General features: G+C 43.5%; 1 protein-coding gene across 2 annotated transcripts; it reads right to left on the bottom strand.

The window, feature by feature from the left end:
• Positions 1–519: 519 nt before the first annotated feature.
• dipk2ab (divergent protein kinase domain 2Ab) lies at positions 520–26531 on the bottom strand. Of its 2 annotated transcripts, none has more exons than XM_084939443.1 (4): positions 26166–26531; positions 19019–19908; positions 6529–6832; positions 520–2926 (listed from the first exon to the last, which is right to left on the bottom strand). In XM_084939443.1, the coding sequence occupies exons 2-4, from the start codon at positions 19670–19672 to the stop codon at positions 2580–2582; spliced, it is 1305 nt and encodes a 434-aa protein (XP_084795569.1). In that variant the 5' UTR covers positions 19673–19908; positions 26166–26531; the 3' UTR covers positions 520–2579. The 2 variants fall into 2 exon arrangements, with proteins under 2 accessions (XP_084795569.1, XP_084795568.1); XM_084939442.1 differs by having other exon boundaries at positions 26079–26531.
• Positions 26532–26561: the final 30 nt, after the last annotated feature.

Here is a 26561-nt window from a genome sequence, read left to right on the forward strand (position 1 = left end):
AGAGCTATCGAATTAGCAAAAACCACACTCACACACACACTAAAAATATACTACACACAAATACAATGAGGAGGAGAGACTTATGATAAAAATAAAAACTACAAACTCCAAGTGGTGATGAGTATATTTGAAAATTCTGTGTCATGTATTTAAACAAGTACAGCCCTCCTCCATGAATGGCTTATTTTGAGCATTCTAACGTCCTTATAAACGTTTCACAAAAGAATTCGTAGCTATAGTAAACTATTTCAAAAACAATCTATTCAAACGTAGATAAAAGACGAGGATTTGCATCCGCAGTTGAGTGGAGAGCACAACAAAAAAGATCAAAACCAAGGAGGAGGAATGAGAAAAAAGGAAAGGGAATTGGCAAACACCGATATCCAGCTGTGCCACAGTGAATCAAATTTTAAAAAAGGCAATATGAGCCACAGCCAAATCACCTGCAAGATAAATAGATGGGAAATAATGAAAGGAAAATTAAGGCAGAATCAAAGAGAGGCCACGCAGAGCATAAGTGTGTATATATATCTATATATAGATCTTCATTTATTTTAATATTTAAACCCACTAAAAGTTGTAAATACAACTTTTGAATGAAAGGCACAGGAAAAATCAGACAATGCTGATATAATACTCAAAAGAAAAAATATATTACAGTACAAAAAGAGGACAGTTAGTTACGCATGAACAAATCCTTCCAAGTTGACCATCCTCCAGACTCGGGGAAACGGAAATACAGCTGACACAACAAAGGAGAAGGGGGTTCAGAAACAAAAATCCATTAGCCAAACTTGTCTTTATTGCTTTTCCAAACTGGCAAAAGGTCACATCAGCTCTCCAGGTCTCAGAGAAGGCTAAAAAATAAACAAAAACAAACAAAAACTGCTGTGCTTTCTCCTTTCCCCACAGGTGGAGTGGCTCACTTTTGATTATTCGCCTGTCTGTTGACTGTGCTACACAACACTCCACTGGGCATCTGATTCACAACATCAAAACAGTTGACATATAAAACATATGGAGCCAGAGATGGGTTTATTTGATTTTTTTTTTTTAAGAAAGATCTCTCACAATGCATTACCAGCTGATCCTACGCTCATTACGCTTTAATTTGTTGGCCCACCAAGTGTAAAATCAACCCAACCTCTAAGTGGTGCCGAGTGTTTAAATATTCAGCAGACATTTCTGGGATTCAAAAAGTGCAGGTCAGAAGCCATTTCTGGAGCAAGGAAGTAATTTGGTTATCTTCATTGCTTTTTATACCGTTGGCTTGATGGAGCTTACTGAACTCAACATTAGTGGGAGCATAGCACAGAAGAATTCATTTATAATTACAGATATTTAAAAAAAAAAAAAACAGAATCTGAAAGAAGAGGCCACTACTATTCACTTTTATCAAGTTTGGGAAACAAAAGATTTATCCTATCAAGAGGCTAACAAAGCAGAGGGGGTTTTGTGACATTTAATATGGCTAATTTATGCCTTAGATCTGCCTAGAGTTTTGGTTCTTAGGAGAGGAGAATCAGTATGCAGGCCTGACAGCTCACATAAGATGTGTGTACACATTAAAGTTTTTCTGGACAGCTCTGGTGGGGAACCAAAAATATAACTCTCTGTACTGCTTAGAATTCCTAATGTTACAACTAGCCTCTTTGGTATAGGCAAATCTGCATCAAGAGACCCACCAATGTCCAATTTGTATCTTCTTTCTCCTAAAAACAGCTGTCTCAAGCTCTCACTGGTCCCATTAAAAGGAAAAGATGGGGGGGCAGTCCAGGATGATTGCATCAATTCTATAACTTGGAGATCAAGTGATTGTTTGGAATAGCAGGAAATTATACTTCTACAGACATCAAGGGTTTTCCTTTCGTCCTGCATGAAAACGAAAACTCCAAACTTTCTGTTTATCCTCTAAACTTGATGCAGCCTGGCCTTTTCTGCTGCCAGACAGCAGATTCATGCTACTTCCACCTTCTCTGCAGCAATGCTACAGAGGGGGGCAAAGCCATGGCACAGCAAAAAAGGAAGTAAAAAATAAAAGAAAAACTTAAACTTGGATTCAGTTTTGAAAAGAACAGCAAATTTAAACAAGAGAAATTAGTGTTACGATCAAACACAACAGTTCGGATGGACTGAGGAATGGCAGGAGGATGGACGTGGTCGGGGCTATGTCATGTTGCCGCGGCTGCTTGGACGCTCTGGTTTGTGTAAGCCTGTGTCCAGTGAAGGATGCATTTACCAGAGCCCTTTCTCATCTTCCCATCCCCCAGAGATGGCAGCCCACCCTGGGAGGGGAGAATTTACCTCAATTCCCTCTCCATCCTGGTTCTAACCAGAATTTTATAGCGCCACATTCCTCTTTTACACAGGAGCAAAGTAAGGTAAAAGCTACAGCTTTGAGAAATCAGCTTTGAAGTTTGATTCTTACCCTTCCTGATGCAAGAGCTAACACCTTCCAGCTCCAAAGCATAAAGGAGAACAAATGACATCATGAACAAGAACCAGGATCTTAAGAGTCCAGAGACAAAAAGTACAGAATTCAGTCTCTCATTGCGTCAGGCTAACGCCGACTCCATTCATTACCTGGCCATGGCAGAGGAGGAAGCGGCAGCTAGCTGTGTGAGGTATTCACGCAGTTCCTTTGCTGCCTGAAAGCGGCCGTAATGTTTTTTGGGTTTGGTGCACTCGTCCAACAGAGCCTTGAGTTGTCCATCTTTGGCTATGTGGGCAGGCGGGTCGTGGAGGAGACCTCCAGTGGTGCCCCGCCATGTAGCATACCGTGACAGCAGGTTTTGACATATGGCATAGTAGTTGTGGTCCACAGTGACCCTGGAACAAAGAGAGTCCTTGGAGAAAGACAGACAGGCCTCCCTGTCGCACTCCTCAAACCGGCTCTCGTACCACACGTCATAGTTTTCCGGCTTGTCTGCAAGAGAACAGATACACAGGTAAATGAATCCACTGCTATGAAAACGTACTAACAGCATTTAGTTAAAACAGAAAAAGCATCTAGTGGATCATAAGCTTTGTTTTTCCCCAGGTGAATGTAATGAAGTGAGGCTGGGTTATGTAGGCCTTGCAAACCTTTAAGAAACTCCTGGAGCTATAAAATCAAGAGCATTTTTAATCTTTTAGCATTTACACCTTTATTGAGAGTGATACACAAACATGAAACCTGGGGGGGTTGTTGGGTATGTCACGCAAAAATGGTTCAATCTTTGCATTCGGGGTATTCTGCTAAAGAGCTCCCTCAGATCTAGGCAGGCAGTTTTAGATGAATTCTTTCCTGGTGTAGTAAGAGCATTTCTCTTTCAGCAAACTGTTTTTCGAAACTAAAGAGAAAAACTAAACTTGAAACTTTGGTAATTACAGTCAACTGTTCCACCGCATCTGACCGTGAAGAATATTTTTTTTTTTTAGTTTGTGCAAATTATTACCCATGAAATCAGCCTCAGCAGAAGCTGACAAGACCAAGGTGCCACTTTTGACACCCCACGGGCCCTAATGCGAAATACTATTTTCAAAGCCCAGAGGCATACAACTCATCTACAGTTTCATTTGACAGAAATGAACCACTTTCCAGATTTATTGAGCAAATAAAATTCTTTCTCCAGCTCATTTCACATTGCTTTTTCCCCCCCTTTAGAGGATTGTGCTGGGAAAGAAGGGGGACAAGAAAATAACCTGGAATGACGAGAGAGCTATTGGTTTGTGCATTAAAAGCCAGATCAATAGCATGGTGGGGAGGGGGTGGGGGGTGGGGGGTTGGACCCAGAGGATGCAAACACATAATCAGTCTATCAGCGATGTAATGCACTTCTCCTCTGGCTCATCAGTACAACTCAATCAAACATCCAACTCTGCCCTGTTAGCAAGGGGCCTCCATGGCCCCCCGAAGAGGAGGGGCACATCAACCTCAATCAGTGTGGGTGATGAAGATGGATATGCCTGCGTATGCATATACCGCAAGCAGGCGCACACATATAAAGACGTACACGCCAAAGCAGCAAGGTGAGGTGAAAGCAATTAATGTTTTGGAGCTGGCCATGCATCACACCTCAGCACTGATTGACAGATGGCATCAGGAGAATGTCCTGTTCTTTTACCCCCCCCCCCCCCACACACACACACACACACACCTAAAAAGAAGAAGAGAGCAATAGGTTTGTTCTCAAGGACAAAGATGAGCACAGCAAAGAAAGAAGAAGAAACAAAAAAAAAAAAAAGTACTTTGAGACTCAACTAAAGGCTAAAAAGAACTACGAGGTCTATTTACTTGCACCTCAATGCCTTCAGTTCTCTCCTCCTGCAAGAGCGAGTGTAACAAAGCTAGAAGCTTTCCAACACAAACTAAATAATTTCCAATTCAAATGAGTGGAGAGCAGCACATGAGGTAGGCTGCCTAGCCTCACTTGTCTCCTGCATATCTGGTACCTTCCATGTTAAGGAGCTCAGGCTTGACTTGTATACATTCTCCTCACACCTCTGGCTTGACTGGGCTGCACTGAGAGGGGACATTGGGCCTGAAATGCTTGTTAGCGCGGCCTTACTAGTGGCATTCAAGAGTACGAGCCGGTTTTAACAATGTATGCCTGTGTTAGAGTGCATTATTGAATGTAAGAGAATGAGAACGGTGGTGTGTGTGTGTGTGTGTGTGTGCTGCTGCATGTGTGTGTTTGTGTAAGCCAGCGGGCGTCAGAGAGAATGAGAGTGAGTGAAGTGTGCGTTACATTATACAGCATGTGTTTCCAAAAGCCACTAGGGGTGAAAACATCCTCAAATGCTATAAACTCAATGATGGGGAATGGCTCCTTTCGCACCACTGGACTGTGCAAACACAGCGCACAGCACAACTTCAACATAGCATGCGTTTTATCTCGCCGAAACCCATCACATCAATATGGATGCCCCTAATGAGAGGGTGGAACAGCACATGGCTTTCTGCGTGTTTGATTTGCAAATCAATTGGCCTTAGTTTAGACTGATGAGATTCGCATCACACTCCTTAGCTCGCTTTCAATCTCAGGCTCTAATTGTAGGGATTGAATTCTCTGTTTGTCGGGCCTTGGGAAGTTACCGTGGCTATTTCCTACCGCTGTCCAACACATGGCACTGACCTCGTAATACTCATTATCGCTGTCGTCCCTCTTCGTCCTGCTGCGCCCCGGCACTTGGCACGCACACAAAGAGATTCAGGCGCGCAAACATGCAAGAAGAAAATAAACTTGGGGCTTAAACTCTGAATAGCCAGGGTAAGCAGCTTGAGATGTCAACCTCTAAATGTGTCGGCCAGACCAAGGGAGTCTCAACCTGGATTGTGCTTTAGGGCTTGCAAAAAGGACTACTTGTGACAGGGCGGAAAATTGCAGCTTTTGGCACCAAGGTAAATATACACACTTTAGTGTGGTGCATTGACAGATCGCATTATCACGCACCAAATGAGGGAAAAACTCAAGGGGCAAAAACTCCAGTGCATGTCGGAGGACCTTCCCATGTTGTACATCAATTTGCAGTTTTCTGGTGTCAGATCTTGTAATTTGGCAAAATGGCACTTTATCTCAGGATAAATTCATCACAATACTTTCGCCTGCAGCTAAAAAAGTGCATACACACCCCCTTTCTCTTTCTCTCTCTCACACACACACACACACACACACACACACACACACAATAGCTCATATCTGTCACAGGGCATAATGGTGGAATCTCAACACCCAGCCACACAACAGTTTATCACTTTAATAGGATTTCTGCAGGAAGGGACAAATCTAAGAGCCTGACTAGGTGGCCTTGCCTCTCTCTGCAGTGGCCCCTAGAAGGGGGACAGAATTGTAGGAAACAGCAGCACTAAGCGTGTGATGTATAACTATCTCTGTCCTTGTTATGAGGTTTATTCTGAGAGGCAAAAAAAAAACTAGGGCAGCGGAGATGGCTCGTTATCCGAACGATCTTAGCTTTGATGGGGACGTGCGCGTTAGAGGCAGAGGGGGTGCTGGAGGAGTGTATATTCTTAGAAGAGAGGAGGCTTCGAGCATGCGTGTCCCTTGAGGCCTTTCCTCAAACCTTCATCACTTCCTCATAAGCTACAGTTTGCGGGTATAGTTCTGACATCAAATGCAGTGTTTTCTAGAAAATACAAACTGTGGACAGCGTTTAAAATCACACTCAGGCTTCGGAAAAACTTTTCCGACGGAGGATTGATTCACGAGTAATTATGTTATAAATAAAAATAATGGTTTATCGGGGGGTTCATAACGTTAGAGAAGCATCAGTGACAGGTCCATCATTTCTGCATGTTGCTTTATGTGCTAATGTAAATAACACCCTGTAAAGATGAGCAGCAGTTCTTTATGAAGTGGTTGTGTTTAAAGGCGTCAATGCATACATGTTCACGAACAATGACTTATTGTCATGGCAACTGGAGGGACAGACTCTGTGAGGCATTACTCACAGACCTATGGACGTACATGTCTGTACACACATACACACAAAGTGAATGTGTGGAAATTTATTGGCAGTGCCACTCACTCTGCTTGATGAGCCTTTTGTCGGCCACAAGAACGTTCTCGGCGTCGACAATGATGACCTTTCCGTCACGTGGGCCGACCGCAAAGTTGTCAAAGCTGACATCGAGCAGGTAGAGGGCGAACTCAAAGTCATTGTTGGTGAGCTGCTCGGCAATGTCCATCAGCTGGCGTGCCAAGTCTACCCTCTTCTCCCACGGCGCATTGTAGAAGCTCCACAGATCCTCACCTACGTAGTTGACAGCTACCACGCGCCCACATGCTCCCAGGTACTTGGCGAATGGCCACCCTTCATCTGACGGAAAGCTCTGGGAAGGAGAAACAGATGAGCGTGGAAGACAGTTTATTTAAAAAAAAAAAAAAAAAAAAAAAAAAAAAACAGATAAAAGAAATCAGGCTGTGTAATGTAGTTGGCTGACAGAAAAAAAGAACCCAAAAACAAAACAATAACAGTGGCTCTGAACAGCAAAGGTTAACACATGAATTGGAAGAACCTTCAAATATTCAGAAAATATTTGTTTAACTTGCACACGAATCGGCTTCTTTAACACGGACAGATGAAACAAAAATCCCAAAAAGCAAACACAAAGATTCTGTGTGCAGCCTGAGGTGATGTTTTATACACAATTCTAAGCACAATAGCTGAAAATCCGCCAAGGATCACGTGGGTATAACGGATTCAATTTAATAAAAGCAAAAGCCAGTTTGTGTTAAAGCCCTACAGCTATGAGTTGATGTACGCCGCTATATTCAGTGGTTCCAGAGAACTGATAGGAGATGATTTGTGGTAACAGCAGTTAGCAGGAAAGCCTTATGTGTTGTGATGCAGCTGTGGGGCGATTTAAACTGCTGTGTGATGTCGACTAACTGAGTTAATGCAGCTTGGGCATGCTGACAAGAAATCGCTGTGTATTATAGGTTAAACTGATTAATAATAAGGTAATACCACCAGATGAAGGCGGTACTAGCGCACTAGAGCCTAATCTCTCTTGGATTTATTTGCCTCTGCTGGGGTCAGATATGCATGTGTGACCTATCATCTGCAATTGCCTAATCAAGTGGTCACATTTGTACAGGCAAACACATACACAACTGTGGACAGTTGTACACATGCAAACGTACATGAAACTTAAATGAGATAGGCATGAAGCAGCTGTATCTGGCAAATGTTGCAGGCTGCTGGGGGACTCAAATCTCTAAGTCTCATTACCGCTTCGATCTTCCTCCATGAGCTCTGGTGTCTCACACTTTCCCTGCATCCATTTCTTTTCTCTGGGGCCCATTTCATTGTCGCAGGCTGCCACAATGGTCAGACAAATTAATAGAAAATAATAGAATGAAAGCCTGTTTTTCTTTTGTTTCATTTTTTTTCCCGCAGACACATGGGTATTGCTGCAAGCGGTACGCCCTCCACCCTATAAACCCGCTGCCATAGGAGTCCATCTTTTATAATAAACACCTGGCCATATGCTAGCCTAATGATTGCCTGCATTTCCTATGTAACAAATCTCGCCTGGGTTGCAGTTTTTGGCAGGCAGCCGCCACATGGACACAGACTGAGAATTGGGAGCACTTGTCTTTCACAGCAGCCTCGGTCGCCCTCCCTTTCTGAAACCCAATCGCACCTGCGATAAGGCAGGGAACACATCGTGACACTGCAGGTAAGGTGTGAACTACTATCAGTGTTGCATCTCACTTTACACTCGAGGTAATTCAATACTTTACCAGCTTTCAATTTCTGTCATGCGGGTGGGAGGTTAAATATGCATGGCTGCCCCAACTCTTTAAACTTTAATGAAATACAAATTATTTAAAGACATACATTTTAACCCCCTCCATCCTCCTCCTCCCGCACACCACGCAGCTGCCATCTCAAAGACAGCAGCTGGACTCCTGCCACATGGAGACTGTGGCACTGGGAGGATGCAAGTGATCTGGAACCCAAAAGGCATTCAGGTGATGACTATGGTGCGATTTGCAGCTTTGCTTGTGTGCCACTGACTATTTTTGGGGTGTTTTATTTTGAACACTCTGCAAACTATGCTGTGCATGATGCAATGAAGTCAAGGCAATTCTAAGCCCAACAAAGTCAAGTAAAGCAGCGATGACTCAACGCGACGAATCCAGACAGCAGCAAACTTTTTCCAGCCTATCAGTCTGTTAAGTGGCATAAATCTATACCTTAGGTGTATCTCTTGTTCCCATCAGTTTTAAGAAAGAGCCACAAGCTTGACTGAAGGACAATGATAAGTTGCATGCAGTGTAGGTCGAACCCATTTCCCTGAGGTGACCCGATCAATCGTGGGCCAGACAACAGTCTGTCCATGAAGCACTACTTGCTTCTTGCTGCCTTGTCTGTCTGTGCTCATCATCACTAGACTTGGCAATGACTCACCCAAACTTCTCCAAAAGCCTGTGCTTCAATAACCTTTGTCTAGACTTTTCGATACAGCAAACTCGACAAGAAGAGAAATTAAAGGAAATCCATCACATGCTCAGAAATGAATGATAATGGTGGGCTGACTGCACTCCCAAATACTGGCTGGAGGGGAGACAATCCCAGGCTACTGAGATGCCATTAGCCACTGGGCTAAGAGAATTAGGATTAGAGATTTAATAGGCTAAATATCTAAAATGGCTTTCTAATTTCTGAGGGTGGTATATAAAGATTAAGTTGAAGCTTGATCAGTTAGGGGGTATATCCTTCTTAGGCTCGCCTCCCTTTGACCCAAATTCAAGCCTTTATGTTGCTGCAAACCTAAGTGGCTCTCTGTCACAATGACAAAACTTGCCCTGTCCAACATTATGACTAAAACCTCCTTTGCCAAGCATCAGCTTCTTCTCTCACGCCTGCAGGGTGGATGGTGAGATGTGGGGTTGCGGGGGCAGCCTGAGAGCCAGAGAGCGGAGAAAAGAAGAGAATACGATGGAGACAGCAAACAGAAGAGACAAACAGAGTGTCTTTCACTTCTACGCTCCAGTAGACAGGAGGAATAAACCAGCAAAGACCTGCCTGCTAAACACATCTCTCTCTTTGTTGTCAGGTTACAGCCCTGAATAGGAGGAAAAAGTAGAGCGACAGCTGATGGGGGGGATGGCTGATGGGAGGGAGGAGAAGGATGAATGCCCTACGGCTACTTTCATATACTGTCAACGGCTGTTATGAGAACGCCTTCATGTCTGTCTGGCCCTCGTTCGTGGTTCTTAACATAGATGTTGCCCGTTCGCGGTGCTGGAAGGCTCGCTGCGCTGCGTCAATTACCTCGGTGCCATTTTTATGAGCTTCCTGTATTTAAATTTTATACACAATAAGTCTGAAAGTGAGAACTACCGAACAGCGTGGGCAGGCACCTGAGCTTTGGATTCAAACTCGCCTATTGCAAGGCTTGATAAATACTCTACGTGTCCCACCAATCATTCTCCCTTAGCGCTCTTTAAACGGTTACTCTGCAGAAGTCATTAACGTCCGCAATGAGGCGTTGAGTGGGGAGGGGGGGATAAATTGGAAAGCCCAGCCTAATATTACATCCACTGCACTATCTCTGAGCAGACCTGGGAGGTACTCTGGGGTGTGTGTGTGTGTGTGTGTGTGTGTGTGTGTGTGTGTGTGTGTGTGTGTGTGTGTGTGTGTGTGTGTGTGTGTGTGTGGTTACTGCAAAGGTAGTGAATTTTACCAGTCGTCACCCAATCATGTTATGCTATTTAAAAATGCTGAGGGTGCAAAACTGCCAATGACACATCCCAGCAACTTTTACTGCTTTTTTAAAGTCTTATCACTTCTTGTTCCCTTCACTGGATAAGAACCTTTTATTTCCTGCTTAGCAAAACCTTGAACTTGTAAAACATGGAGCCCAATGCTTCCCCCCCCCCCTCCCTTTCCTCCCCTGCAAAAATTTTTTGCCGTGTTACAGAAATAATGAGCTGGGCTCGGGAGACAATGAAAGCAAGGGTGGAAAACAGACTCTTCTCATTAAAGACGACCTCATAGTGACTTCTAGGCCCAAGTCTGACTAATCTAATCTTTAAGGTTGTGCCAATTCGCCACTGTAGCAGTGACTGGGGGGGTTGTTGTGCTTTCCACCCCCTCCCTTGTAATACAGACACACTGGCGTTCTCTCAGGGGTAGATTGGATTGGGCTGAAATGTAACAGGGCCACAGACAAATGGGCAGCCTCTGGAGAAGAGGATGAAACGAATGGAGCGAGAGGCACAGGAACACACACCTGCGTCCTGACATCTGCTGACAAAGGCATGCCCTTCTACAGGGCCACTTGGGGAGGGCGTGGGCGTGCGTGTGAGAGAAAGCGTTCAAAAAGAGGCTCCTTGTTTGGGTGTGCGTGTGAGTGTGTCTACGTGAAACGCCATCCGAGTGCATGTGAATGAGAATACGCAACGTGACCAGGGCTGATAACAACCTCTATTCAAGGGCCGAGTAAACATGAGTGGCTCCCAAGATATTGCCTTGGCTGGCTCGCAGAGAACACTGGACCATCAAACACACGCGCACACACACACACACACACACACACACACACACACACGTATATGTTGGACACAGAGTTGAGTTTAAAAGGAAGCAGTTGCCTTCATCTTTGCAACCACAGCTACTTTCTGCGTAAAGGAAATTAGTAGTTGCAACCAAAGTGTGCAGCTTGTTAAAGCCCTAAGCCGGGCGTGGTGTAAATTCTCGACATTTTCTGTCTTCAACAAAACCTCGCCTCTTTGTAACAAACAAGCCAGGACAAGACTCGTAAAGAGTCCTGGGATCAAACTGTAAAGTTGATGACACGTGGCGGATAGACACATTCAGTCAGATACAACGAAAGAGAGACAGAAAAAAAAAAAATAACAACTTTGAACCTCAGTATTACAAAATGAACATTATTCAGTCTGTTTATCAGGGGGGATTAGTGTTAAGAAGGAGCCACATCTGTTTTGCAAGGCTTGAAAGGCAGGAGCTGCCAAGCTGGACCTGGGGAAAAAAGAAAGAAAAAAAAACCCTATTGCTTTTCTGTGCAGCTCTCCTGTTGACCTTGTGTGTCTGGAGGATGGTTGGCAAACCCCGTCTGGCATTTTGCTGGCCATTTATGTTTAAAATCCAGTCAGTTAGTCTGCAGTGAGAGCTCAGACACCACAGGGGAACCAGCCTCATCCTAGCACACATGGTGCAACTTCTTTTCCGTGTCGCACGTCTCCCGCTGCTGCATTTCCTGCTAACCTAGTTTCCCCTCCCTCTCTCCCTTTGTTCCACCTCCTAAACCTGCAATACAGGGCAATGATCCCACATGTTCTGGACATCGGATCCAGGAACTGCCGAGTCACGGCACCACACTGAGGAGTGCATACATGTCTGCTGGTTGAGACAAGCCAACTGTGTAGATCTCTGAATTTAGAATAAGCCTGACCTCTTTCTTTATCCAGGCGTATGGTTCAAAGGCTGCAAAGTTACAGCGCGTACCACTGGCAGCAGTCTTGGGGAACATCCACATCCACATCCACTGGTGTACAACTCCACCATTCAGAACCCTTATAAAAGAGGCCTTGGAAAACATGCTGATCCGATTGTTTCTTGGACAGATGGCCAAAAAGTGATAACTTTGTGAAGGATAACAAAGACAACTAAATCTCTGATTGGGTTTAATGCATCACACAAGTCTTTGTTTCCCCACTCATAAGACTATACTTGCTGTGACCACCCAAGTATAGTTGGAATTAGTTTTTATTTTTGATTCTGTCTGAAAAAATGTGATAGATTTTTCTAGTGCCCTCACTGTTATTTTGCTACTGTCAAGCAGTCCTTGATCTCAATCAGCTGTCTCTTGTCTTATTCTGCAGTCAAACAGACTAACTACACTTTCTTGAACTGAGGCCAGTGACTGAGTTAAGGTTAGGGGTTGGGAGTGCGACATGTAGAGCTAGTGCCACTAGCTCTACATGTCGCCAGCTGCAATCAAAAGTGGTGGATTTGAAATCATGGGAGGGCCACTGTCTTGATACCACCAGAAATGCCATGCAGTTCTGCAGGAAACACTGAAAACTAGGCCAATATATTACAGGTAGGGTTTGGTAATTTCCTTCTTTATGTTTGAGTACTCCTTTCCCATTCCCATGGCTTCATCTGACAATGGATGATGTTCATATTACTGGTTTAATATCTTATTATACATGCTATGACAGCCTTTATTTTTCATTTAAGAATCAATTAATGTCCATCTAGACAAGCGTATGAACAGCCTCATGAATATCAGAAATCTTTGCATGTATAAAAACTGAAAGGACTGCGTGTGTCAAGTGGGAGATCAAAAAAGACACTAGGCTCATATGAGAAAACAAAACCAAGACATCGAGTATAATAACCGATCAGACCACGCAGAATTGGCTTGTACAGGGCAGAAAGACTATGCACATGATTCAGTGAGCTACTTCAAGTCTTGATAGAAATGGGTTAGCTGGCTCTTTGAGTTCTGCAGGCCTTTGCTCTGCAGAGAGAATGAGAGCAGGATGAGGAATGAGTGCACAGGACGGCACAGCTAGGGGTTGCTAGTACACACTCCGCCGCTTACTGATAGCTGAAACCCTTTGCCGACCTGAACCTGAGCCACTGCACATGGAGTCACCTCATAAATCCCCTCCGCTGGAAGATGAGGAATGTATTAAGTCATAGGCAGCAGTGTTCACTCAGTCTAGGTGGTATTGCCGCCCACACAGTTTGGCCTCAGACCTGAAGGCTGTGGGTTTGAGGCCTACATCAAGGGTTGTATATTTCAGAGCAGGCGCCAATTATCTCAGGGGCAACCATGTAAGCATACTGAGCAGCGAGACTGCTGTCACTGCCCCTGCACTCTAACCTCTCTACAGACCAGAGGATGCATGAAGAGAATTCCCCTCTACAAAGAGCAAATACACATGCAAATACACATATACACACACATATACACACACACACACACACACATATATATACACATATACATATATACACATATACATATATATACACATATACATATATATACACATATACATATATATACACATATACATATATATACACATATACATATATATACACATATACATATATACATATATATACACATATATACACATATATACACATATACACACATATACATATACATATATACATATATTTATTCATTTATTCGACATGCTAGAAAAAGAGTCAAACATTAAAAGAGGTGCCTGTGAACATTTCCCTTTACATACAGTGAGCAGTTAAAATGCCGAAAGTTTTAGAACTAGCAGGGGTGGAAATGCCAAAACTGTACAGATGCTACAGATATCCCTAACCTCTTATAATTTCTCTGACAGGAACCAAGTGCCTTTTGCTTTAATGCAGTGGGCAGTTTTATTACTGCAAGCAAACTGATGTGCTGAAAGGCATATTCTTGCTAACATTAGGGCCCAGGCTCTCCAGGGGACAGAGGATAGTAAAGAGCTGCTTGTTACGGATCAATATTGGCTATCTTAAGGGGTCCAGGGAGAGCTGTGAATGACTGTCTCCTGCACTGCAGAACTGTATCTTCAGGAGCAGGGCATAAGATAGGCTGGGGTGCACACTGTAACAGTAGGAAGCTTTGATGGGGTGTTGGGGGACAAATCAAAAAAAGAAGCTAGTGGGTGGGATGGGAGGGGGGTTAGCCACAGGCATTTACCTAACCAAACACAGCTGTCAGGCGTGTGTGTGACTGTGTGTACTTGTGTGTGTGTGTGTGCGTGCGTTTGGAGAGAGGAAGAAAGAGAGAAAGGATTATGGTAACACAAGCAGTCTGGCTCATTCAAACAGAGGAAAACACCACAAGGCTCTGGCTTGTACAACACGCACACACAAACACACCCGCGTGCACGCACACACACAGTCACACAAACCCTCGGTTCCTCTCCTTCTCTTCTCGCCTTTCCACCAGGGCCTCCATCCAGCGAGGGCAGCCAAAAAGAGGGGAGTCGAGCCCAGATAACTCCCCGTCTTATCCTAACAGGATTCAGTCTGTACACAAAGGCCTATAAGAATAATGAAAGGGGGTTTGGGAGCAGTTGAAGGAGGGTTAAGCGGCGTACACAACCTCCTCTCTTATGTGCTAAGAGCGTCACAATCCCCAAGACCCAAAAACAAAGGTACTAATCACAGACTACCAACTTAAATACTATTTACTGGCCGACCTCAGCCACTGAGCCAGCCTTTGAGACAGAAGGCTCTCACTTAAGCTGCGATAGCGTGCAGCGTGTGATTAAATGAAAAGAAATAAATAAAACTAAAAACAAAACAGGTTTTGATCCTCTTTGTGAAGAGGCACGATGACCCAGAAAACCAGACCATAAGGGTTTTCCTGCACAGAAATTATAAAGGCTTAAATTCTGTCGATACTTTGCCAGAGCAAGCATATGCTGCAAAAAGGAAATTTTTTTCCCCTCCAAAAACTGAAATTTTTTTACAACCCACATAAATCTTAAAAAACAGTTTTTCTACTTGTTTTTTCTTGATATTTGCACGAAACATCACAACAACCTGTCTATATAACCTTCAATATTGTCTCCAAAAAAAATTCCTCATTTCATTTCTTTTCAACAGCAAATTGTAAAAATAATTGCTTCTGTGTAACAAATAAGGTTACATGGGAAAATTATGCGCATATTAGTCAAAAAAATTAAAAATAAATAAAAAATCTCCCCAACAAGACTCTTGGAGCATGTTTGAAAACCACACCACCGTTTTAAATCTACAGTTATAGTCATTTAAACTGAGGGATTTAAATTTATGTTACCAACACAAAAATAAATCGAGGTTGTGCAGGTCGCAGCTGAGGTACCACATTCGCCTCACGTTGTGCCAGGAAAAACCCCAAACACAAACTGTTTATTCTGGCTTAGCTTCCTGAAGTGACAGAACATTGTAATGGATTATGCAGAGCTTCATTAATCAGCACCATACCAAAGAGGAATCCCCCCCCCCCCCTCCATTTTTTAAAGATTCAAACAAGCTACTGGTGTGTTTGCTCAGAGAGCTGTGAATGTTTCCTTCCATATTTGCATTAAAATGTTGCTGTCAAAACTGTTAGGAAGAACAGGAGATAAGGTCATCCATGTAATCTCTCCCCTGATTTAGCATCAGTGTCAGAGTTCTTGGGGAAAAAAATACAGTGTTATGTGAGAGAAGCGTGTCTCCTTGTCAGGTGGGGCCAGAGTGTCGAACGAGTCGGTGGATCTGCGAAAGGTGGGGAGAGACTGTAATAGAAAAAGAGGCAGAGAGAGCTGAGAGGTGGGGTGTCTGGGAGTGCACAGATTTGAGTTTAGAGGAGATGAGAGCGCCGCTGACTGAGTTAACCCCACAGGCCTGTCACATCCTATTCTCAGCTCCACTGAGCAAGACAGGGCTGAGGACCAAAAAGGGTGCGAGTACAGTCACATGCTTCTGGCAAACTCGCTAAGCTTAATGATTTGGAAGCGAGGACTAGGCTAAATTGTACTAATTTAAGGTTGGGCCAGATGTACTCCATCAAACACAACCATCACCTGATGAATCGGTGAGTCATCTAGCCGCAGGAGAGACGGCAAGGATGGCAAGTAAGATTTGAGCCATGGAAATGAGAAAATTAATTACTCGCTTCTCAGGCAAACCGAGTTATTGTTGAATAAGAGGTAAAAATTAAACAGCATCATGTAATTCCGCCACTTGGCAAAGAGACAACCCCTTGAACAAGCAGATTTATCAAAGTAAAAGAGAAACCTTTCCAGGGTAACTTAAACTGCACCGCTAAGAGGAAATGAGGGAAAAACGGATGAAACTGGATAAGACGACTCTCATTGCACAAGGATTTTTCCTTGTTTGGCTGTCGTCATTTTTGTCTTCCAAAAATATTTATTCCCCAAAGCCAAATTGTCTTCCACGTGACAGAAAAGTGGGGGTGGTGTGTGTGCGTGCAGCACACAAGTGTGCACTCATAGACACCGAGAACACAGAAAACACATTGTTGGCCAGACCCAAAACAACACAGCAGATTGTTTCCCACTGACAAAGGAGGTCTGGTTTCTCATAGTGAATCAGGGCCGATTTACTGCCTGTGGCTTCAAAAGACTGGAAACAGAAGCCTTTCTAAGAGAGAGTGCAGCTCGCTGAGCAGACAGCAGAAATGTTATTCGCATTATTCAACTGTATAAAGCCATAGGAGGGAGAAAGGAAAAAGAAATAAAAATGGAAAAAAAAAAAAATCCCTAAACCACAACACTGCTAGCTGATGACAAAAGGAAATTATTTACGCTAAATATAGCAAAGTTCAATTATAAAATGAGTGAGAGTTTCCTTTATTCAACCTACTGGAGAGGTGTTTAACTACAACCAGGCAAAATAAAGCGTCACTCATGACCTGACAAGAAGGCAGAGTGATAAATAGTTGAAAAAAGGCCCGGGTTAGATTAAATAACGAGTCATAAAACTCGGCCCACATTCCTCTATATCTTCTGTTAAAGCCTGTTCCCACACAGCAGCTCAAACCTCTAGCAAAAAATATAGAAAAAAAATAGGTAGACCAAGGTGTTGTAGTACAGCACGTCTTCTGTTCAATCTCTATAGACGCTATTAATTCTTTATGGTCTGCTGCTGCCCAACCTTGTGCATAGGGCCCTTTCAGTCTCACAGCAAATTTTCTCATCTTTTGAGGTTAGTGATGCTGACGAACAGTCAAAGTACTCAGGATCTGCGAGTCTCTGAGAGGTCTCGCACATTTCTTTGTGCGCTATCTATCCCGGCAGTCCGCGCGCGCCATCTGCTATCCTGCGGCCTTGCGCGAGCAGAGACCCAATGGTTCCTTCTTTTACCCACAGGTCACAAGTTCAGGGTGAGATCAACAATTCATGAGTCCTTGTAAACATGTAAAGTCTCCACGGAGCAGGAAGTGGAAGGAGTTGTGGACAATGTGAGTGCATGATGTGTTTGTGCGTGATGTCTTAAACTGTGTGTCCAAGATAAGACTAAGGCCGTGGTGGTGGTGGTGGGAGGGGTGATTCCCTATGACTCTGAACTGAAATATAACTGAAGTGATGGAATTGTCTGCACACGTGTGATGAAAAAGTAGGGGAGGAAGCCATAGAAAGAAAAAAAAGGGATGTTGTGAGAATAGGGGAGAAAGGAAGCGAGGGGGAGGGTTGAGCGACCGCACAAAGCTAATCAGATTTTATAGATTGACCAGACTAAAAAGCTGATCCCGCCTTTTGTCCTCTGAAATGCCTGGAGGTGTCCGGTAACACATGTGGGGGACAGTGAGGCGCGGGGGGGGAGCTAGTGGTGGAGGTCAAAACAAGTTATTGAATGTCTACACGGGCCAAGACCATTGTTGTTCTGTCCCCTCGTGAGACCCTCAATGCCAAACAGAAATTGGAATTGATTGGCCGCCTGTTAATCAGCGGGTGAAAAGGATGCAGATGCAGAGGAATACACCTGCTTTGACATCAGGATGACTGAATAAAGGTGGGTCAGGATTTTTCTCCTAACCTCGTGTCAAAGCTAGACGTTAAACTTTTTTTTTTTTAAAGCATCCTTTTCATTTCAGCAAGATGAACCGTTTGTTTGGTTAAAATGCGTCAAAATCAAGAATGTTCTAATCTTCCCTGTACCGGACAACAAAGCGTCCTGTTGCATTTTCATCAAAACTAAACAGTACATATCCCAAAATCTTCTTTTAAAAACAAAATCATAGATAAAGTAAAACAATTTCTTAAAACTGTTTTTTCTTATAGCAACACTGAAATTCACACAGAAAAACAAGTTAAAAAATATTTTGCAGGACGAATTAAGGATCAAGAATACTGGCACTGATACAGTTTAGCAGCCCTGCAGAGACTGCTCCGTTCCAGTCACACACAAATGATGACAATCCAGTGGACATAGACTTATATTAAAATTAAAAGCAACTTGGACCATTTACAGATGCATCCTTGAATAATTTAAAACTGCCCTACATATGGTGTTAAATATGCAGCACTGCCGCCAGCCAAAAATCGCCTTTTTTCCCCTCTCAGAGGCCACAGCTCTTAAACCCTTCTCCATTCTAAGCAGAAGAATATTCTTGCTCCAAATAGCCGGCATGCAGTCTTGAAGTAGCCCTGAGTTTAGGGAGGACTTGATAGCCTGTCTCAGATCTAGGCAAGAGGAAGGAAAAGGATTCCCGCCCTGTAATTTAGTGGAGGCTTTGTGGGCCAACACGCTGTTGCACTGATATTCTGAATCTCCGGGAGTAATCCAGGAGCTGCGTTTTATCATCTGCTCTGAAACCAGCTGCCGCCACGGATCATCTGACAAAGAGGTCTTTGTCAGATGATCCGTGCATCTTTATCCAGATGCAACATTTTCCTTGAAGCGTGTATTTGTCAAGCATGATTTAAAACCAAAACAAAAAACAACAACCCTATCAGCTCTAAGACTGCTTTATACCCTGTAAACACCCAGATTTTAAGAAGTTCAAATGTAGACACAGTACCTGCAATACGAGTGGTTCCGGGTTAAATGCCAGCGTCATGAGCAGCTGCATTCTTTCCGTGTCCTTGAGGTTCTTTAGCAGGAAGCTGCCAGAGTCCTTGGTTTCGGCGTACCTGCGGACCACACGGTCCAGCAGTCTCTGAGAGGGGCAGTGCACCAAGTCTGACCAGCCCTCTACCACATCTGGAGTAAGCAGTCGAACATCGCCGTTGATCCGGGCAAATTCAGTCTTGTACATTGCCTGGATGAGGTCACATCGCGGCCTGCCTGTGGCCCTCTTGCAGATTTTCTGGTCTATCTCGGCCAACTCCTGGTTGGAGCCGAGCCGTTTGAGCACCACGCGACGAGTGCCCTCCCTGGGCTCTCCGTACTGCGCGAAGTAAACATTCTTGACATTGAAAACGTCTAGGAACCGCAGGCGACCCCAGGTCTCAAAGGAAACCTGGCCGTTCATGAACTTGCGGCACCAGCTGGTGCCAAAGCAGGCGGGACACTTGTTGAGATTGATGAATCGTCTGTCCGTGAGCTCATTCTTCTGGAAGGACGCGAACAGGTTGTGGGTGTTCATCAACAAGATGACAAACAATCCCACCACCAACAGGAGCTTTAGACAGCGGTACAGGCGGCCAAGTTTGAGAGGCAGGAAGCGCAGCATGATGTGGATGGGTCAGGAGTGGGGTGTTGAGGGACAGGGGAAGAGGAGGAGGAGGAGAGGTATTGAGATGATCGTCAGGGAGCAAACCTCAATGCCTCTCCGTCATGGTGCAAAGGGGAACCTTCTAAAGCGGCAGACAGGGGCGAGGTTGGCACAGCTGCACTGTGCCAGACTTTGGCAGTGGCCAGTGCGTCATGTTCTCTCTGCAGTTTGTATGTAAACTTGGGCCAGCAGTTCTGAAATCAAACAGACAAAGAGACGGAAAAAAATCATTACATGAGGGAAAATATAAAAGCTACACCTTATAATACCAAAAATCCAGCGTCTTGCCTTAAGTAACAGTGGAAAAAGGTTGATTTAATTTCCTTCTCACCCTAAATCCTTACATGTGATCCCACCTTGTAAAACAAAATGCAGCTTCTCTGGAATATGAAATAGTCACACAAATTTGAATTGCTTGGGTCATTTGAGAGATTTCATTACTTTTTGAGCAGAAATGAGATGGCCCACAGCCAATGAAATAAACCTGCCTGTGCCTGTTTGAGTGTGTTCTCTTTGGGAAATCATTTCTTGTATACTCAAAGTATAAGAAAAATAAATAAAAAGGGAAAATAAAGTGTCAGTGATCAAATTAAGGAGAAATGTAAAACATCGTCCACAAGTATTAAAATAAAATGTCCTGCATTCAAAGGAAGAGTCCCTCAGTGGACCCTCCCTCTGCACCAATACAAATATCCATCACTTTTTCTAAGATGTACTGCAGAATAACTTGCCATCTGAATACCTCAACGGTTACTTCTAAGCTCAGGAATCTTGATTTTGTTTCTCTTGCTTCAGATGGAGGAATCTCGGTTTGCATTGTAATGAGAGTCACACCGTGCAAAGTTTAACCTTTGATCAGAGCTGCCCTGCTTCGTTTTAATCACGCTTTGATGCTGTTTCTTTGAAAATGGCTGCTGTCGCTAAAATAACGTTTCTGGTCGAGAGGGGGAAAAAATGAATCTGAATATTTCTACTGAGATTATTAATTTTAGCCAAGAAGGGGGATGGCAAGCCCTATCTGAAGAAGAAAAAAAAATCTGGGATCACAGTGAGAGAACAAAGCACTTAGAAAAACCCCACAAGCCCCACTAAAATCTGTCCACGATGAAACCATGTTAGACCCCCCCACCCCCAATCCAGCTTTTAGGCAGTAAGTATTTTAAGTCGCTTTAAGAAATACAATGACTCAGACCATGCAAATTAGCCATCCTCAATTAGAGCTCATTAGGGCATGCCTATTAGGACAGCTGACTTGAGAGGGCATGGCTAACGAGCAGGCACAGTAATGTGATTAGTTTGTGTGTCGATGGCTTCCCTTGCTTTTAGATCGAAGAGGCGGAGATTCTGGTAGGACACGCGGGCTAAAAGCAACCGAGAAAGCGGCGGCTGTGAGAAACGTGGGCCTGCAGCACGCCAAATAAGAGCCGAATGGAGAAGCTTTTACCCCACACCTCTGTCTGGAAATACCTCGAGCTGATCAGGCCAAGTTGCCTAATGTAAAAATAGACCATATCCAAATAGGGAACTACAGATTGCCTTTTAAAAACATGCAGTGTGGCAAAGAAAAATGTTATTCGAGCATTTCCCCCCCCATTCTCGCCACACCACGCGCAATGTGACTCAACACAGCAATAAGGATATGATTTTTTTCCTGACATAAATAAAGAGTGAGATAATGAGTTACTGAGAAACTTTACACCCGCATTTTCTACATGGGTAAAAACATTTCAATCAAGCTTAAAATGCAATGATTTTAAGTCCTATGACGGCATTTTTTAAAAAAAAAATTCATCTATTACAACACATTACACTGAAAGTTGGAGATGCACTGATTTATCAGACAATATCGACCACTTTCACTGTGTGTCTTATTCAGCTTTTCATTAACTCGTATTATTGAACCTGGACTCTTGTGAAATAAAAAGCAGGAAAGCCGTCATTGCCTGGCACAAAAGGGATAATGTATAGCTACAGAGACACACAATGACAAAACATCTGTATCTGGAGTGGCCTTTGGCTAAATTGTTATTTTAAACATTAGACTTACTATTGGCCTCAAATTAACAAATGGTGCATCCTTAATGATGGTAATATTTGGCTGGAATCATCTAGAGAGCACTTCGTGAATATATTGCAAGTGCTACTGATTCTCACATTATCTCATCTCAATATAACTCAGAAGCGGGAAAAAAAAAGCAGAACAGAAACTGTTTTTTTTTCCTCCAATTTATTTCTAGGCAGCATTTGAAATTAGCTCTGTGAATAGGGGGGGGGGGATAAATACATAAGTAAAGTAGGCCCACACTGGGCTGTCTTAGACAAAAGGATTCAAAAGGATGCATGTCTGTGCCTTTTACTACAGGGAGTGAAGAGAAAGCTGATTGCTTGAGGGGAAAACTGAATTTCCCGTTGTTATAAAATCTCGATTCAAGTGCCATTTAGCATCTGACACAGGCAGCCACGACACTGACGTGACTGCAAGATCTTGGGAGCAGATATGAAATTTATCTAGGATGAGCTAAGGGCTCAGAGAGAACGAACCATAGCCTCAGCGAGGCCAAGAAGTGTTTCACCTCTTCATCCGTGAGAGAAAGAAACAGAGAGCCGGGGAAAGCTTAAACAAACCCTGAACAAGACCTGGACAGCGCCGAGTAATGAGAAGCACAAGCTGGCAGCCGGCATGAAGAGAATACATAGCTTCGTATTCCTTGCCAGAAAAAGCGTTAGACCACAATTACATATGGAGCATTACCTGCATTATGTTAGTAATCACACAATGCGAAAGGATCATTTTCTTCCTCTTAATGAAAGACAACTTTAACGCTCAAATTATTGTCAATGAAACACACAAATCGGCCATCTATGGGTTTATAGCGTGCCACGATTAGCATGGCGCATGAGCGGGTGCAGTTTGAAATGCTACTGGATTTGAGGTTTTTTTATAACCTGCTGCTGCTGTTACAAGCACAGTAATAGTGGGAATAAGATGAAAACATTCAGCTTTATTGGGAGAATGACATGGCAATTTAAGACAGGGATCTCTTTCCCTGGTAATTACCCCACTAGACTGCTTCCTCGTGAATTTTACACCTGCAAAACCATTTATTTAACTCCCTCACTGACTATTGCGGTATGATGGGAGTTATTTAAGAGAACGTGGCGAGAGAGAAAGGCAGACTGCATAGGGCTCTATGGCAAGGTTGCCTACTCAGGTTCTTGCTGAGGGTAAAGTTCACTTAAAGTTCTAAATTAAAGCCAGATGTTTTTATTGAAGGGCATTGAAATTTAAAGCAGTGTTTTCTTTGGGGCAAACCTCACTGTGCCCACAGAAAACTGTTTCAAATTACCCCCCCCCCCCCTTTCCTACCAGACAACCGACACAGTGCCTCTTCAAAAGATGGGAGGGATGTAGAATACCAAGAGGAGGGGAAAAAACTCTGTTTAGAATAAGCACCAAATTACTTCTCATGATACAGGGCCGCTGCCAAAAGTGGGCTAAGAAAGTTTTTCAGCGTACTCAGTCTACAAAGTATAGCGGTGAGCGCTTCGAAAGAGAAGCAAAGAAAAGAGGGCAAATCAAAGGATGCCTGACTCCTCATGCATGGAAGATGAGTCTCGCATTCAAAATGTTCCAAGTTTGGCAGATGTTAAGAGCCGCAAAATGGCTCATTACTGGGACTGAAAAGGCACAAGATGAAGCAATAGGCCCCATGTTGGCTTAAAACAGAATGACAAAGGTTGAGACAGAGGAAGATGACATGGTAATATTCTAATATTTCAACTTTTATTAAACTTAGATTTTAAAAGAAAAACTCAGATAAAGAGGAGGGGATTGAAAAGGAAATTTCTTTCTTGAATAATCTTTCTCACAGCTCATTGTGTAAGAACCAGCTTCAGATAATGGTGTGCAAGGGCAAGGCTACTCTCCGGCTAACCCATTTCTTGACTGCACCTGAGGCTAAACTTTATTATGATATAATGAAGTCAAGCCACACAAGAACATGCTTGATTAATTCCAATGGAAATGCAAAAGAGTGCAAAGTGGGGAAAAGGACTGAAATACAGTGGAGAAGTCGGTAAAATAGAGAGAGAGAGAGAAAAAAAAAAAAAAGATAACTGATGTATAACTAGCGGCCAGCAAGAAAAGAGAAGCTTTGAGTTATTGCTCTTGTGATTGAAATGACTGGAAATAGATCACTTGAATACAGAGCAGCACTTCTCCATCTCTGAATGGATGCACAAACACACACACGAGAGCGTCTACCTGCAGGACCGCTGGCATTACCCCCGAATCCTCAAAGCTAGAGGGGGGAAAAAAGCAACCTCTGCCCCTCACCACCACCGCTGCCGCCACCACCGCCACCTCACTTGCTTTGCAATGTGTGGTTCTAGCTGGAGAGAGGAACTACTGTTGCCAGGATTATCGACCGTGGGAGTCAATAATGTTTGATCACAAAAACATTCAGCCGCAGCCGGGTTGCCTCAGTACAGCAAACACATAGACAGTGATGGATAGATACAAATGACAGTACCATTCGCACGACTAATGGAAAATTGAGTCCTCGGATTATAAGTACCAATTAGCAGCATCCCCACAATGAACATTAGTCCATTCATCTCTGGCCCAAACCAAACACGAGAGGGGTTTTAATGAGAATATCAATAGTATCTGCTTTGCGCCAAAATGACGCAGCTGTTAAGAACACACTGCGAAGACCTACTCTGGATTCCCCAACTGAAAACAGCTTCTCCCTTTTCTGTTTAATTTAAACAGCTGCACGGTTGCACAACCCACGATCTCTCTGGAAAAGTTTGGGGAGTTGGCATGAATCTGAATCCCATGTTAATGCTACTGCAAGGCAAACATGTCAGCCGAGTGAAATGATTAAAACAAGCTGTCAAAGCGAGCTGCAGTTTAAACAATCGGGAAATGCGTTTGGATGGGGAGGAAATGAAATCGATTACCTTAAAGACATTCGTTCTCCCACCTTTGTCTGTTTCTCCGTCTGCTCTACAAGTTACTTTATCTGAGACTGATTTGGCAAGTCTGGAGGTCAAAAACAAAAATATACTGCTGCTGTGGGAGCTTTTAGGCTGCAATTATGAGACGTTCCCCTGCCGAGCACTCAGAAACATTCAAATCAACCACCAGCAGAACGCCTTAAGTGTATCAGGCTATTTTCATAGTTCCCTCGTCAACTAACCTAGCAGAAAGGCTCCGCAATTAGTCTCCCGATATAGAAAAATTAATTCTAAGCAGCCCGTCCTATTCATTAGATTGTAAAGAGAAATTCCATAGGACTTATTATGAGCTTTGTGTGGAACCAAACACTAAAACTCTTGTGCTAATCTTTTTTTCTCTTTGAAGGAATCAAGGGCAGCAGTTTTCAAAGAAAGTGCAATTATTACTATGCCACAGAAATCTCATGGTCAGATCTATTCATTCGTTTTTTTGTTTTTTAAATCCTCTCAAAGTTAAGCTTATATTTTAGGTGCTTTTAGGCTTGATGGAGAAAAAGAAACAGCCTCAACCTGTTGTGTTTTTGCCAAAAGGAAGGCGAATCCAAAGCAAACCTGTTGAGATGAAGTGTTTTGAATAGCTTGAAACTACAGTGGGAAATTAAGGGGTGAGAAACAGGAGAGGGAGCAATGTTTTGTGAAATACATACTAAAACGTTAATAGCGCCTCCGGCAAACATGATACCTCCTGGACACCAGCGTTGTTGCTGTAATTTAGTATGATCTGCATACAAATAGAGTTCAGGGGCAGCACATTTTCTTCACTCTACAGTGTATCCATTCTCATCCATTTTTCCCCCAATATGCTTTTTCCCCCTTTTTTGATTCTACATCAAATTGTGCATAGAAGTCTTGCTATATTCTCTAATGCAAGGCAAATAACGAAAAGATTAAAAACAGCGTGTAATTAGAGGGAAACATACTAACCACCTATGCTTAGACTGTTCCGCTGCAACTAAAATGACACAACCAGCAGTAATAGTGGTAATAATATGCTTCTTGTCACCGCACAGTGGATGTGGGCATCTGATAAGAGTTTGTTTTTAAAAAGCGCTGAGGTTTTTTGTCCTTTAATTATCTTTGCTTGATCTAAGGTCACATGGCGGACACTCGAACTGTTATGCATCCTCTTACTGATATATAAAAAAAAAATCAAAACATTGAGTTTGTATTGCTTTTATGGATTTTTTTTTTTCATTACCGAACTGCTCAAAAATAGACGTGTGAGCGACTTCTGCAATGCACAATTTACCTGCTCTCGCTTTAAATAAAAAACAAAAGAAAAAAGAAAAAGAGTTGAAAGGCAGCACGGACTGCAAAGAGAAGAAACAACTGTGAAACAAACCTGTGACTTTTCCCCCCTCTCCGGCTTTGTAGTAGTGAAATGGTTAGCGCTCAGCTGATATCATTCTTCAAAGTTGCGGCTACTTACGAGGCGGACGAGAGGGGACTTTAAAACACCGGCAATTGTATCTCAGCCGAAAGCTGCTTCTTCAAAGCTCGACGAAGATCTCTATCAAGCACACTCAAACGGGCTTCCCATTTCTAGCTCTTAGGTATCTAGCCAGCTAGCCTGCTAGCCGCTGAAATAAACAGTTGAGCTGTCGAGTCCTTAACTCTTCGTATACCGGATGTTTCCGACTGGACGACGGACTCCTCTTTACAAAGGACAACAGCGTCCGTGCGGTGAATTAACGTCCATATCTGTCCGCGTGTTGCGAGTCCCGTCCGCGGTCACGGTATTGCCTCTTTTCTTGTTCTCTCAAGCAGCTGCTCACTCCTCTCCAACACCACAATGGGTTCTGTTTCGACTCTTTTCAACACCAGC

The sequence above is a fragment of the Perissodus microlepis genome, chromosome 9 (genome assembly GCF_051167445.1).
Source record: "Perissodus microlepis isolate ML-2025 ecotype Zambia chromosome 9, ASM5116744v1, whole genome shotgun sequence".
Lineage (NCBI taxonomy): Eukaryota > Metazoa > Chordata > Actinopteri > Cichliformes > Cichlidae > Perissodus > Perissodus microlepis.

What these genes read in the sequence shown, in the direction of transcription:
- dipk2ab (XM_084939443.1), bottom strand. Translation starts at nt 19,672, where the DNA reads ATGCTGCGCTTCCTGCCTCTCAAACTTGGCCGCCTGTACCGCTGTCTA. An exon ending in CGGAACCACTCGTATTGCAG is followed by an intron (nt 6,833 to 19,018) that starts GTACTGTGTCTA and finishes TCTCCTTCCCAG; the next exon opens with AGCTTTCCGTCAGATGAAGG. An exon ending in CAAAAGGCTCATCAAGCAGA is followed by an intron (nt 2,927 to 6,528) that starts GTGAGTGGCACT and finishes GTTCTCTTGCAG; the next exon opens with ACAAGCCGGAAAACTATGAC.